The sequence below is a fragment of the Taudactylus pleione genome, unplaced genomic scaffold, assembly GCF_031769625.1.
Source record: "Taudactylus pleione unplaced genomic scaffold, aTauple2 ptg002190l, whole genome shotgun sequence".
Classification (NCBI taxonomy): Eukaryota; Metazoa; Chordata; class Amphibia; order Anura; family Myobatrachidae; genus Taudactylus; species Taudactylus pleione.
In genome coordinates, this window is record NW_028286583.1 from 69,446 (window position 1) to 85,000 (window position 15,555).

At 51.1% G+C, this 15,555-nt stretch overlaps 1 protein-coding gene across 7 annotated transcripts in view; it reads right to left on the reverse strand.

The window, feature by feature from the left end:
• Positions 1-2,662: 2,662 nt before the first annotated feature.
• Positions 2,663-15,555, reverse strand: part of LOC148431506 (uncharacterized) — a 107,021-nt gene continuing 94,128 nt past the window's right edge. For all 7 annotated transcript variants that reach the window (XM_088465974.1, XM_088465972.1, XM_088465967.1 and 4 more), the window contains one exon: positions 2,663-3,014. In XM_088465974.1, the coding sequence (XP_088322100.1) occupies positions 2,691-3,014 (324 nt within the window). In that variant the 3' untranslated portion in view covers positions 2,663-2,690. The remainder of the gene's footprint in view (positions 3,015-15,555) is intronic.

Sequence of the window (15,555 nt, forward strand, 5' to 3'; positions counted from 1 at the left end):
TGGCTCTGTGCTTTACATATAATCTTAATACATACTGTATCTGTATTAATGTCAGTTTACCTTGACCCTTTTCAGTCTGGCTTCCGTTCTCTCCATTCCACTGAAACTGTCCTCAGGAAAGTCAGCAACGACCTCCTTGCTGCCAAATCCAAGGGCCACTACTCTCTGCTCATTCTTCTTGAACTCTCTGCTGCTTTTGACACTGTGGACCACCCTCTCCTGCTGCAAATCCTTCACTCCCTTGGTCTACGTGACACTGCTCTCTCCTGGATATCCTCCTACCTCTCTGATCGTTCCTTCTCTGTCTCCTCTCTGGACTACTCTTCCATCCCCACAGCCTCTTACAGTAGGTGTTCCCCAAGGTTCTGTTCTTGGACCTCTCCTATTCTCTCTCTATACGTCCTCTCTAGGGGCTCTATTTATGAACATTATTTTTACTAAAATAAAGTGAAAAAGGCTGTTTTGTGTTGTCACACCCTTTTCACATTATGTTAGTATCACCTGTAGTTACTATAGGGCAATTGGAGTAGAATTCGTTAAATTCTTCTCCAACCCCTAAGTATCACTTATTTTTAGTAATCAGATCACATTTCCCATAACTGTAATGGGAAATGTGATCTGGCCAAAGTTACTAAAAATAAATTGTAAAAAAATACCGGAGAAAGCCCTGTGATAATAACGCCACCTGGAGGTGGCGTTATCCAGGGTCTCCCTCGGTTACCGGACTCCTGCCCTGCTCTAGCAGGGAGAGCAGAGCCAGGAGTCGGTCCCAGTAATCAGCTGTGTGGTCTAAACAGATCACACGCTAATACAGCGAAAAAAAAGGTAAAAAAAAAATAAACTTACCTGACTCCAGGGACCGGTGTATGGGGCTCCAGTGATGACTCCCCTCCAGTCAGCTGGTCTCTCATAGTGCACTGCTGCCCGGTCATCAGGTGATTGGGTCCCAGTGCAGTATGGGATATCATCTGACTGGAGGACATGGAAGACATCACCAGAGCCCGGATCATGCAGATAAGTGTAATTAAGGGAGAGGGGGGGCCCGTGATCACGGAGGGGTGGGGCTTAACAATGGGGGCGGGGTTTGGCGCCGGGGGGGTAGCAGTGGCGGCCGGTCGGCGCATGTGCGGGGCACTAGTCACGGTATTTTTTTGTGAAAATACCGTGACTAGTGTGCGGAGGGGATTCGCAGGTACAGAGCTTTCTCGCAAGCTCTGTCCCTGCAATGGATTTGTAGTAAATCCCTGTGATATTGCCTAAATTCACAATGCGAATTCAGTCGGTAATATCACACTACAATCTGCATTACAAATGCGGATTGTAGTAAATAGAGCACTAGGTGAACTCATCAGCTCTTTTGACCTCCATTATCATCTCTATGCTGATGATACTCAGATCTACCTCTCCTCCCCTGACATCTCTCCTCCTCTCTCCTCACTCGTATCTCCAACTGTCTCTCTGCTGTCTCTTCCTGGATGTCCCAGCGATTTCTTACACTTAATATGTCTAAGACTGAGCTGATCGTCTTCCCACCCTCCCACATCACCTCACTTCCCACTATTTCTTTATCAATTGATGGCACAGCTATCTGCTCTAGCCCCAAGGTGCGCTGTCTTGGAGTTATCCTGGACTCATCCCTCTCCTACAGACCACATATCCAGAGCCTCTCGCAGTCCTGTCATTTCCAACTCAAACATATTCCTAAAATCAGACCCTTTCTCACCCAGGATGTCACCAAAACCCTCATACACTCACCTGTCATCTCCAGATTGGACTATTGTACCCTCCTCCTATCTGGCCTCCCCAAATCCCCTCTCTCTCCTCTCCAGTCTATCTTTAATGCTGCTGCACGGCTTATCTTCCTCTCTAAACGCTCTGCATCTGCCTCCCCTCTCCTACAAGCCCTCCACTGGCTCCCCTTCCCTTTCAGAGCCCAATTCAAGGTTCTCACACTCACTTGCAAAGCCCTCACCCATTCCTCTCCCATTTACATCTCTGATCTCATCTCACTTCACTCTCCTCTCCGCAACTTCTCCACTATATCTCTCTCCAAGGCTTGGTACATCTCCCCCTATGCCCCTCTGCACCCGTCACATATACTGGTTTCCCTGGCACCAGCGATTACAAACCTGCAGCTATAGACAGAACATAAACCGGCTCCAACATTCACCAACGTTGCGTCTCCCTAGTGCGTGCTGCGAGTCACAGACCACTAGCCACATTTCCCGGGACATTCTCTTTTACTGCTGCCATGTATTGATAACTGATGGTTGGCGGCCATTGATGTTTCTAATCCAATGGACGTTATTTTTGTCATCGATGCCATCATTGCGCACTTCTTTTCAACGGTAAAGTAATCTAATGGTTACCATTTGAACGCTACGTGCCATCGCAAAGAATGCTGCGAGGGTGGCAATACCACTACTCGCTGGTCCCCTCCCGATCTGTAGATGTGCAGGGGCAGAACCTTTACACATTATGCCTCCAAGCATCATGTCCTCTCCTATGTAGATGCTCAGCTTCTACCACCTGCTCCGAAAACACAAATGGATGGAAAACATCGCCCTCAGTATAGAGAAGGACTGTATGATGCAGTCCCATCACGGCTGTGCCCCTGAGAACGGCTTCGCAGCTACACGTGCAGCACAGACACAGACAGAGCCAGAAGTCAGTACACCTTTATTGCAACATTAGAGTTCTTTATGTGTGAGACGTAGAAGCTGCGCCTCCCCTGGAGCCAGCTGCACCATGTCCTCCAAGAGCTGACCTCGATTGCTCCGGCCTCCGGTTGAGAGCAGGAGCTGCGCCGTTGGGGAGTAGTTTGGGATGTGCAGAGAGATGTTTTCTTGCTTTGCTGAATGACCAATAATGACTAGAAGGGTGGAACAACCCCAGTGGCACAAGACGCTGTAGGAGGAATTATTGGATAGGTCCTGGAGCCAACCCGCGTAGAGGGCGGGGTTCTGGGAACGCAGGAAGAGCAGAGAGCGGAGCCAGGATGGGGGAGGTTGTGACTGTGGAGACAACATGCATCCATTAAATTTCCATACTATCCATCCCTGGATAGATCGCTCTCATATAATAGATAGATATATCTATCTATCAGCTATAAGTATCAATCCTTGCAAAATGTCATCAAAGGTGCCCACAGTAGGGATGGTCGTCTACCATCGCTAGTTATCAAACATTGATGGTTAACTACAAAAGGTCTATGGTTTTGCCATCGATGGCAGAGTAGAACCTGAAGCTTTTCTTTCTTAGCTTTGCCCGCGGCAGCCACCAAGGCCCCCCCCCCTATTTTGATTGGCCCTCAGTGCCCCCCAGCAGTGGTGCAAACCATCGATGGTTCAACATAGATGGTTTAGTGCCATTGATAGTTCCATCAGTGATTACTATCGATGGCCAGCTCACTGATGGCCATCCCTAGCCCCAAGTCAAGGTCTCTGCCCCACCCCCTTCCCGCTTGGGCATAATCTCCTCCGCCTCTAGGTTCCTTACCACTGTGCAGCCTGTATAACTCATAAATGAGTTACACTACAGGCAGCTGGGACTATAAAGATGGAGCAACCGGCCCTCCCCTCAGACATTCCATTGCCTCTGGGAGCTACATAACCGAGTGTCAATAATTACTGTAACTGTTTTCACTGCTTGATACATAAACCCCACAGCCTGTAACATGAGGAGCTGTGGCTGGTAGTTTATCGCTTTCCAGAGCTTAGTACATCTTCCCCATATATCATTAAAATGTCTGTCTTTGCCTGATATCCCTTTTGTGGGTACCCTGCAAAATAAGAGGGGCAATGTTACCTAATGTCATCTATTCCCCCATGCTGGGGCATTAGGTGCACTCAGCAAGTTACTGTGTGGGTGTCAGTCGACAGGACATTACATGAGGTAGTGGTGGGGGGAGTAATATTATAATGACATGTGACCTCCTCCGCACCCATGCTGGTGTGTGCAGGTGATGACACTGCAGAATAATGTGGGCACACACCAGCCGATGACTCACACTAGGAGCAGCCCAGTTGCTTACAGAGTGGTGCTGCAGGTACAGCCGTACTCACTGTTACATGTACACTGGTGATGGAGCGGAGTGGAACAGAGGGCCTGATTCAGAGACAGATGCTAAAGCGATTGCAGCTGCGATTACATACGCAACGCAGCTGCGAAAATATGCTACCATGAAGACTCCCACTGCTGCCTTCTTACCTGCGTGTGACAATGCATATCTACGGAAATATCAGTAATATCAATGGACATCTTGCATTGTGGTAGCCTTGGGTGCTCTTTTAACATGCAGAGCTGCGTATGCACTCGCAGTGGCTAATTTATACATGCCCATGTAACGGCGTTTATACGGACAGACACACCTAGTCTTTCTGACCACTCCCCATTACCACCCCCAAACGCTGGAAGTCTGTCTCTCACTTGGTGATGGGATCCTCTGTGCGTCCGCAATCGCAATATGACCGCTGTGCATGCACAGTGCCGGCTTATATGCATGTGATGGCAAATAATCGCTCGATCTGTGTGAAAATTGCATTAGCGGCCATCTCTGAATTAGGCCCAGAGTTCTATACAGCTCGGCAGCCGGTGAGTGCGTGCAGGATGCTGGAACAGCGCTATTTGCAGGTCACAGGACTTCTCCCACCATGTCACTCTACACCAGGGGTTCCCAACCACAGTCCTCAAGGCACACAAACAGTCTAGGTTTTAAGGCTAGCCAAACTTGAGCCCAGGTGACTTAATTAGTATTCAGTTATTTTGATTTAACATCTGTACTCAACCATGGATATCACTAAATCCAAGACCGTTAGTGTGCCTTGAGGACCGAGGTTGGGAAACACTGCTCTACACAGTAAAAACCAAGATGACTCCTGCACATGCTCAGTAGTGAGCTTGGCAGCCATCTTGGAACAGGGCATGAAGCCTCCCTGGAGAACATGAAGACTGGAGTCTGCGCAGTTTCACACTCCTCTTTCAGCGGCAAGGACATTAGTTTACACAGCAGGGTATCCGGATAGAAGGTAGACAATGTAAAGGCGACAGTCAATGGGTCGACATACGAGGAGTAACATGCAATAGGTCGACAGTGCAGATGGTCGACTTTTTATAGGTTTTAAGCTTAGAGTAAGTGTGGCGAGGTCCCAGTCCCGCAGCCAGCAACCCCCCCCGCACCCTCCACGTGGTTAATGAAGGGGTTAATCCAGTGCCACAGCGCCAGCTTTGAACTGTTGTAGGTGCTAGGTGCCCGTTTTATGTATTAGAAGCGCTAGGGGCCATGCCTTGTAATACGGTACCGGTGCTAGGAGCCAAAGGTTAAATTATTTGTAAAAAGGTTTTCTCTGCCGCGGCCGGATCCTTTCCAGTGGCTGCAGCAGTACTGTGTGGCAACCCTTGGCGCGCTGCAGCGGGGGACTGTGGGCGCAGCAGCACCATACCATCTCCAGCGGCGGTGCTGCAATGAGGGCTCCACACTGGGGACTGGGAGACTAGTACCCAGCGCCCCAGGATTGCCACAGACCCCTCCGCGCCAGCTGCTTACTGCAGCCAGGCAGCAGAGTGCAGGGCTAGATGCCGATCGCTGGGGGCCGGGAGCACTACAGGGCCATGAGTACCAGCTCCCTGTACCTCCGGCACTGAGGGAGGCAGGACGTGTGTCCTGGACTGCAGGGCTGGGAGCCACACGCGGGAGAACTGGGCTAGGCGGCTCTGTGTGCAGGGCAGGGGCGGCGCAGCAGGAGCAGAGCGCCGGGGGAAGGCTGGCTGTGTGCCAAAACCCGGACTCCACCCTCCTGAAGCAGCCAACAGGAAGGTTAAAATCCCAGCGCTGAGCGCAATCAGCAAGGCGCCGGACATTAGGAAGCTCACCCCCGAGACCACAGGGCAAAGGGAGCCCAGCAATGAGCAGTAAATAAAACACAAATTTGTAAAGAGTAAAAATACACATATACATGTACTTACAATGGTTTGTGCAGCACTGAGCCAGGACAGCAGGTCCTGTGCTGCAGCATGCAAAAACCCGATACAGGGCACAGGCTTGGTGTACATGTAAAATGCACTTACCTGTGATTCCTCTGGACGGCCAGGAGATCCAGAGTCCTCCGTGGGTTGCTGGATCCTCCAGCCCCTTCCAGAGAAATAAACGGACCTCCTATGCAGCTGCATGCCTGATAGTGGTATGAGGGGCATAGGAAGCTGGCCAATGCAGCCAGCTAAGTGCTTTTAGGGAGCTCCAAAGGGCTCCCACTTGGTGAGCAGGGGACCTGGGCTGCCTGTCTCTAGAGATTAGATTCAGGCTAGAGGTGGTGAGCTGTGTCCCTGGGCAGATTCCTGGAAGTCCGTTTTGGAGGGAAAATGTTGTCCCTTGCAGATGGGACGGAGCCGAGGGTGTGCCAAGCTCTGCGGGTGGGCTCAGGTACAGGGGAGTGACCACTCCCCACTGTCCATAGGGGACAATGTTAAACGTGCATGTGGACAGCACAAGTACTTAAGGTGATTGGTTGGAAACCACAGGATGGACTTACCCCCTGTGGTAATGTGTACTGGAGTGGCATAAAAGAAGGCTGCGTGCCTGGTAAAATGTACATCTTTGTGTATCTTTTGAACATCAAGACTGCTGATCATCTCTGTATGCTGCACCCCAATGAAGCTAAGGGGAAGGGTCTTTTTAAAGACCATTGAGCAATAAACACTGCATCTGAATCCTGCGACCAACAGAATTGTGCAACACGCTATTCCGCTATTCTCCGGCTGTTCTGGATTGAGCCCAGCATCTCCAAAGCTCAAGCCCTCTGCCAGCTACTGTGCATAGCCTGGTCCACTGCGAGGGATCGGGGAATATTATACGCCACCAATCAGGAGGTGCGGCCACAGCTAGTCGACGCATACACAGCAGTAAGCAGTTCCAAACGTCGACGGTTGGAGTTTGGTGGTGGCAGCTACATACCCGTCCACTGCGCAATGGGTGAAGTCAGTGACAGGTGGTCACTGACTGTAAAAAGGAATACCTGATACCCCAAGATCCATTGGGGATCAAACCCAATCTGTGATCGGGAATGGAGGCCGAGGCCATCCAGTCACAGTAATGCACTAGGGGGAAGGTTAGGATTAGGCTGCCAGAGGGGACAGCAAGGGTTAGACACTTGGGGGATGGTTAGGGATAGGCACTAGGGAGAGAGTTAGGCTGCTGGAGGGGATGGTTAGGGTTAGACACTAGGGGGAGAGTTAGGCTGCTGGAGGGGATGGTTAGGGATAGGCACTAGGGAGAGAGTTAGGCTGCTGGAGGGGATGGTTAGGATTAGGCACTAGGGAGAGAGTTAGGCTGCTGGAGGGGATGGTTAGGATTAGGCACTAGGGAGAGAGTTAGGCTGCTGGAGGGGATGGTTAGGGTTAGGCACTAGGGAGAGAGTTAGGCTGCTGGAGGGGATGGTTAGGGTTAGACACTAGGGGGAGAGTTAGGCTGCTGGAGGGGATGGTTAGGATTAGGCACTAGGGAGAGAGTTAGGCTGCTGGAGGGGATGGTTAGGGTTAGGCACTAGGGAGAGAGTTAGGCTGCTGGAGGGGATGGTTAGGGTTAGACACTAGGGCCAGAGTTAGGCTGCTGGAGGGGATGGTTAGGATTAGGCACTAGGGAGAGAGTTAGGCTGCTGGAGGGGATGGTTAGGGTTAGACACTAGGGCCAGAGTTAGGCTGCTGGAGGGGATGGTTAGGGTTAGACACTAGGGAGAGAGTTAGGCTGCTGGAGGGGATGGTTAGGATTAGGCACTAGGGAGAGAGTTAGGCTGCTGGAGGGGATGGTTAGGGTTAGGCACTAGGGAGAGAGAGGCTGCTGGAGGGGATGGTTAGGGTTAGGCACTAGGGAGAGAGTTAGGCTGCTGGAGGGGATGGTTAGGGTTAGGCACTAGGGGGAGAGATAGGCTGCTGGAGGGGATGGTTAGGGTTAGGCACTAGGGCCAGAGTTAGGCTGCTGGAGGGGATGGTTAGGATTAGGCACTAGGGAGAGAGTTAGGCTGCTGGAGGGGATGGTTAGGGTTAGGCACTAGGGGGAGAGTTAGGCTGCTGGAGGGGATGGTTAGGGTTAGGCACTAGGGCCAGAGTTAGGCTGCTGGAGGGGATGGTTAGGGTTAGGCACTAGGGAGAGAGTTAGGCTGCTGGAGGGGATGGTTAGGGTTAGGCACTAGGGGGAGAGTTAGGCTGCTGGAGGGGATGGTTAGGATTAGGCACTAGGGAGAGAGTTAGGCTGCTGGAGGGGATGGTTAGGGTTAGACACTAGGGCCAGAGTTAGGCTGCTGGAGGGGATGGTTAGGATTAGGCACTAGGGAGAGAGTTAGGCTGCTGGAGGGGATGGTTAGGGTTAGACACTAGGGAGAGAGTTAGGCTGCTGGAGGGGATGGTTAGGATTAGGCACTAGGGAGAGAGTTAGGCTGCTGGAGGGGATGGTTAGGGTTAGGCACTAGGGAGAGAGAGGCTGCTGGAGGGGATGGTTAGGGATAGGCACTAGGGAGAGAGTTAGGCTGCTGGAGGGGATGGTTAGGGTTAGACACTAGGGGGAGAGTTAGGCTGCTGGAGGGGATGGTTAGGGATAGGCACTAGGGAGAGAGTTAGGCTGCTGGAGGGGATGGTTAGGATTAGGCACTAGGGGGAGAGTTAGGCTGCTGGAGGGGATGGTTAGGATTAGGCACTAGGGGGAGAGTTAGGCTGCTGGAGGGGATGGTTAGGGTTAGGCACTAGGGAGAGAGTTAGGCTGCTGGAGGGGATGGTTAGGGTTAGACACTAGGGCCAGAGTTAGGCTGCTGGAGGGGATGGTTAGGATTAGGCACTAGGGAGAGAGTTAGGCTGCTGGAGGGGATGGTTAGGGTTAGACACTAGGGCCAGAGTTAGGCTGCTGGAGGGGATGGTTAGGGTTAGACACTAGGGAGAGAGTTAGGCTGCTGGAGGGGATGGTTAGGATTAGGCACTAGGGAGAGAGTTAGGCTGCTGGAGGGGATGGTTAGGGTTAGGCACTAGGGAGAGAGAGGCTGCTGGAGGGGATGGTTAGGGTTAGGCACTAGGGAGAGAGTTAGGCTGCTGGAGGGGATGGTTAGGGTTAGGCACTAGGGGGAGAGATAGGCTGCTGGAGGGGATGGTTAGGGTTAGGCACTAGGGCCAGAGTTAGGCTGCTGGAGGGGATGGTTAGGATTAGGCACTAGGGAGAGAGTTAGGCTGCTGGAGGGGATGGTTAGGGTTAGGCACTAGGGGGAGAGTTAGGCTGCTGGAGGGGATGGTTAGGGTTAGGCACTAGGGCCAGAGTTAGGCTGCTGGAGGGGATGGTTAGGGTTAGGCACTAGGGAGAGAGTTAGGCTGCTGGAGGGGATGGTTAGGGTTAGGCACTAGGGGGAGAGTTAGGCTGCTGGAGGGGATGGTTAGGATTAGGCACTAGGGAGAGAGTTAGGCTGCTGGAGGGGATGGTTAGGGTTAGACACTAGGGCCAGAGTTAGGCTGCTGGAGGGGATGGTTAGGATTAGGCACTAGGGAGAGAGTTAGGCTGCTGGAGGGGATGGTTAGGGTTAGACACTAGGGCCAGAGTTAGGCTGCTGGAGGGGATGGTTAGGATTAGGCACTAGGGAGAGAGTTAGGCTGCTGGAGGGGATGGTTAGGGTTAGACACTAGGGCCAGAGTTAGGCTGCTGGAGGGGATGGTTAGGATTAGGCACTAGGGGGAGAGATAGGCTGCTGGAGGGGATGGTTAGGCACTAGGGAGAGAGTTAGGCTGCTGGAGGGGATGGTTAGGGTTAGGCACTAGGGAGAGAGTTAGGCTGCTGGAGGGGATGGTTAGGGTTAGGCACTAGGGGGAGAGATAGGCTGCTGGAGGGGATGGTTAGGGTTAGGCACTAGGGGGAGAGATAGGCTGCTGGAGGGGATGGTTAGGGATAGGCACTAGGGGGAGAGATAGGCTGCTGGAGGGGATGGTTAGGGATAGGCACTAGGGGGAGAGATAGGCTGCTGGAGGGGATGGTTAGGGTTAGGCACTAGGGGGAGAGTTAGGCTGCTGGAGGGGATGGTTAGGGTTAGGCACTAGGGCCAGAGTTAGGCTGCTGGAGGGGATGGTTAGGGTTAGGCACTAGGGAGAGAGAGGCTGCTGGAGGGGATGGTTAGGGATAGGCACTAGGGAGAGAGTTAGGCTGCTGGAGGGGATGGTTAGGGATAGGCACTAGGGGGAGAGTTAGGCTGCTGGAGGGGATGGTTAGGGATAGGCACTAGGGAGAGGGTTAGGGTTACATTTAAAAAAGAAAAAAAAAAATAGAAGAAGGTTTTGGTGTAAAATTTACTATGTTGGGAGTTCTATTTAAGAAGTGATGTTGCCCATAGCAACCAATCAGATTCTACTTCTCATTTATTTAGCACCTTTTAGAACAGGCCTGGCCAACCTGCGGCTCTCCAGATGTTGTGAAACTACACATCCCAGCATGCCCTGCCAGTTTTAGCATTCCCTAATAGCAAAATTGAGGCAGGGCATGCTGAGACTTGTAGTTTCACAGCAGCTGGAAAGCTACAGGTTGGCCAGGCCTGTTCTAGAAGATAATACCTGGAATCTGATGGTTGCTTTGGGCAACATCACTTCTTAAATAGAACTCCCATCTTAGTAAATTTACCCCTTTGAGTCCGTATATATGCCTTTTATAAATAGCATTCAATGTCCGAATGGAATACCCTTTATAAAAGGGATAAATTCTTACTCAAAACCTACCAGATATTCAAAGCATCAACCTCAAATGACTTTGCCACAGTATGGTACATTGACATAACTGAGAATAACACAGGAGCCACAATGGGTACATGTAACATAACATCAGACATTTCAGCTCCATACACCATGGGTTCTATTCATAAAGATAGTGACGTGAGTGACGGTAACTTCCCAGACAGATGGCATCATATTGATGTGATAAATCTTGAAGTTACTGAGTGATTCACTAATACTTACCCATATTGCGGTGTCCTAGGAAGTCATCCTCCTCAGCGAAGCAGCTTGTCAGTGTTATACCGCGTCTCTGTCCAGTTCCTGGATACTGCGTATGCGCCGGCGAAGTTATGGTGTTATGATTCCTGGAGGGAATCGATGGTATAAATGTAGAGCCAACTGATGACAGCCTTGAGGGCTGGAATGTATAGTACTAGTTGTGCCGAGGGCAAGAGGTGTGAAGCAGCCTTGGGCTGTAGGAGCAGCCTTGAGGGCAGATTGTGGCCTTTATAGTCATGGCCAAGGGACTGGTGATGTGAAGCAGTCTTGGAGGGCTGATTGTGACCTGGGGCCCCAGGACCGTTGCAGCCTTTGGGCTAGTGACACTCAGGTGAGGTATGCAACAGAACGTGGGGCTGCCACCAGTGCCGCCGGGATGACACTGGCAACGGTGTGCTAACTTGCGCACCTGGAACGCAGAGCTGCTACCAGTGCCGCCGGGATGACACTGGCCACCGGATGGTGACAGACGCTTCTGGGGTAGGAAGCGCTCCGTGCTGCCGAGATGGTAGAAGCAGCACGTGAGTATGGGATGCAGGTGCAGCCACCTGGATGGAGTAAACGGCACCCACGAAACACAGCTAGACTGACTCAGGAACTCGACTGACAAGCAAGAGACAGGAACCAGAAGTACGAAAAAACTTCTATCACCGGCATGGAGTGATGGACTGGCTGGAATTTAACAGGTACAAGGCCCAAACAGAGCAAGTCTCCCTTAATGATAGACCAAAGTGCAGCTGTGCACAGACAGGGGAATTAATTAGCATGCAAACAGACAGGCAGTAATTAATGCAGTGCTTTAGGCCAGAAGCTGCAGATCCTGACAGTACCCCCTCCTTGATGAGGGGTTTAGGAACCCCTAGCTCCAGGTTTTTCCGGAACATCTTGAAAAAAAAATTCTTACTAAGACAGGAGCATTCAATGATCTCATCCAGGAGTGTTCTTCTGGCCCATACCCCTTCCAATGGACCAGGAACTGAAGGGCCCCTCGTGAGAGTCTGGAGTCCAGAATTTTCTCCACCACAAGCTCTTGACATCCTTGGACAAGGACGGGTGGAGGTCTTGCTGGCCGTCTAGAGCTGTACCTGAGAGGAGAGGACACCGGCTTGAGTAAGGAGCAGTGAAACGTATTGTTAATCCTCAGGTTAGCAGGCAGCTTCAGATGGAAGGCCACAGGAGTGATACGAGAGATAATCCTAAATGGTCCAATGAATCTGGGACCTAATTTATGTGATCGATGACGGATATTAATATTCTTGGAAGACAACCACACCAAATCGCCCACTTTGAAATTGCACGGTCGTCGATGTTTATCCGCCCAGATCTTGGCACGACTGGATGCTTTTATGACACATTGGCGAACTTTTTTCCAAACAGACCAGAGCCTCGCCACCGATGTGGAGGATGGCATACCAGCTGAAACTGCCTCAAAAGGAGTTTGCTCTAGGGTGCAGCCCAGAGTTGCAGAAAAAAAAAAGGTGAAACCGATGAAGAGGAGTGACAAGAATTATTAAATGCGAATTTCTGCAATGGGAGGAAGAGACACCCAGTCATTCTGGTGCTTGGAAACGAAGAATCGGAGATACTGCTCCAATGACTGGTTCATCCGTTCTGCCTGTTTGACTGTGGATGGTACCCAGAAGATAGGCGGATGTTGATACCCAGGGCTGAGCAGAAATTCTTCCAAAACTGCGCCACAACTGAGTCCCTCGGTTGGAAACGATATCCATTGGTAAGCCATCAAGTCTGAATACGTGGAGTACAAATAGTGGAGACAATTCTTTAGCAGAAGGCAGTTTGGTGAGTGGAACAAAGAGAACCATTTTTGCTAAAATGATCGACAATTGTCCAGATGACAGAGCAGCGGGAGGAAGATGGTAGGTCCACGATGAAGTCCATGGCAATATGGGTCCACGGCCTGGAAGGAGTAGGAGGAGGAAGCAGGAGCCCGGACGGAGCTGTGTGAGGAGACTTGTTGCGAGCACAGACATCACAAGCCAAAACGAATTCCCAAGTATCTTGACCCATAGATTGCCACCAGACCGAACGGGACAGCAATTCGGTAGTTTTTGCAATTCCTGGGTGCCCTGACGGCTTGGAAGAGTGGAAGCCCAATAGCACCGCTTTCCGAAATCTTTCTGGAACGAACAAGACCCCCGGTGGAGTTTCTGCTGGAGCTTCCGACTGACAGGTACAAATATGATCCGCAAGATCCCTGGTCACAGCGATATGGATATTAGAGGTAGGGATAATGGTTTCTTCCAGTCTGGTGAGTGATTGAACTGGTTGAAAACTGTGAGACAGCGCATCTGCCTTAACATTCTTGGAGCCAGGCCGAAACGAGATGACATAATTAAAACGAGTAAAAAAAATAATGCCCACTGAGCCTGTCTGGCGTTCAACCTTTTGGCGGTCTCAATAGAAGAAAGATTTTTATGATCAGTGAGCACTGTGACGACATGATTCGCTCTTTCCAGCCAGTTCCTCCAATCCCCAAAAGCCCACTTGATAGCCAACAACTCACGATTACCTACATCGTAATTCCTCTCTGCTGAGGCGAATTTCCAAGAAAAATAAGCGCACGGATGGAGTTCGCCATCTTCAGGATCCTTCTGAGACAGTACGGCCCCCACACCGATCTCTGAGGAGTCTACTTCGACAACAAATGGGAGGTCAGTATTAGGATGCCGAAGAACTGGAGCGGAGGTAAAGGCAATTTTTAAGGAATCAAAAGCTTGAAGAGCTGTGGCTGACCAGTTTGCTACATCTGCTCCTTTAGTGGTAAGCTCCACAATAGGCGCGACTATGGACGAGAAGCAGTCAATAAGTCTATTATAATAATCGGCAAAGCCAAGGAAGCGTTGTACTGCTTTTAGATTGGTGGGCTGAACCCAATCTAAGATGGCCTTGAATTTGCTCGGATCCATTTAAAATCCTTGAGAGGAGATAATGTACCCCAGGAACGACACTTCTTGACCTTCAAAGTCGCACTTCTCAAGTTTCACATATAACTGGTTCTCTAGGAGTTTACGCAGCACCAGTCTCATGTGCTTGCAGTGTTCCTCAAGGGAGCTGGAATAAATTATGATATCATCAAGGTAGACCACTGCAAATACCCTGAGATACTCACTCAACACGTCATTAATGAAGTCCTGGAATACAGCTGGGGCGTTTGACAGGCCGAATGGCATCACCAGATATTCATAATGGCCGGAATGGGTGTTTAAGGCCGTTTTCCACTCATCGTCACCTTCTCTAATTCGGACCAGATTATATGCTCCTCTGAGATCTAGCTTGGAGAAGATGGAGGCCCCCAGAGCTGATCAAATAACACAGAAATCAAGGGCAATGGATAGGAGTTCTTTACCGTGATATTATTTAAACCTCGAAAGTCAATGCACGGTCCAACAGAGCCATCCATCTTTTGCACAAAAAGAAGCCTGCTCCGACCGGCGATTTGGAAGGTTGAATAATTCACTTTTCCAATGCGTCCTGGATATATTCTTCCATAGCCTTGCTTTCAGGAAGGGAAAGAGCATAGAGTCTGCCTTTGGGAAGCTTAGCACCGGGAAGGAGATTAATCGCACAATCGTAGGAGTGGTGAGGAGGAAGGGTGTCTGCCTTCTTCTTAGAAAAGACTTCTGCCAAGTCCTGATACATAGTCGGAATCCTGGAAGCTGATTCGGAGAGGACAGCAGCCGCTAGGCGAACAGGGAGAGTAAGGCAGTTAGAGGCACAGGAATCACTCCACTGGATAATTTCTCCAGTCGGCCTGTTAATGACAGGGTTGTGTCTTCTGAGCCAAGGAAGACCTAACTAGCGTTCCCGCTAGGCTGTTTTAGCGGGGCGCGGCGCCCTGCCCTCCTTCTGGAGGACAAAAAGCGCCCTGCCCTAACAGCCTGCGGGAGCTGTTCTCACCCGCGGGACGCAGTGTCCCGCGGGTGGACAAACATGCGGTGACCTGGTCACCGCCGGAGAATAGACGCCGGGCGCATGCGCCTGGCATCTATTCTCCCTTTCTGCATCGCTTGGGGGCTGCCCGGCATGTCCGTAAGCGCCGGGCACGCCCCCAAGTATAACGAAAAGGGGACGCGTCTTATAGACACGCCCCCTTTTCATAACCACGCCCCTTTTTGGCCACACGCGCCTTCGGCGTGCACACAAGATTGCCCTCTCTAGCTCCGGCGCCCTGCCTGCCGCCGGAGCTAGAGGGAACACTACCTAACACTAACGGAGCCAGTGGACACTGGAGTAATAAGCTTGTGATCTCCTCAGAATGTAGGGCCCCGATGGACAACTGGATGGGAGATGTTTGAGAGACCACGACAACTCTGGAACGTTCTTCTCCATTGAGCCCAACTACCGAGAGTGGTTGTATTAAAGGTTCAGATGCCAGTCCCAATGATACGAAGGAGATGTCCATAAAATTCCCTGGCTGCCTTTTCCTTGAATAACGGTGGAGATTAGGACTGAATTTGCAGGAGAGACAGATGCAAGGCCTAGGTGTAGCTCTCCTACGACACCTAGACCCTGCTTTTTCCCCGATTTAACAGG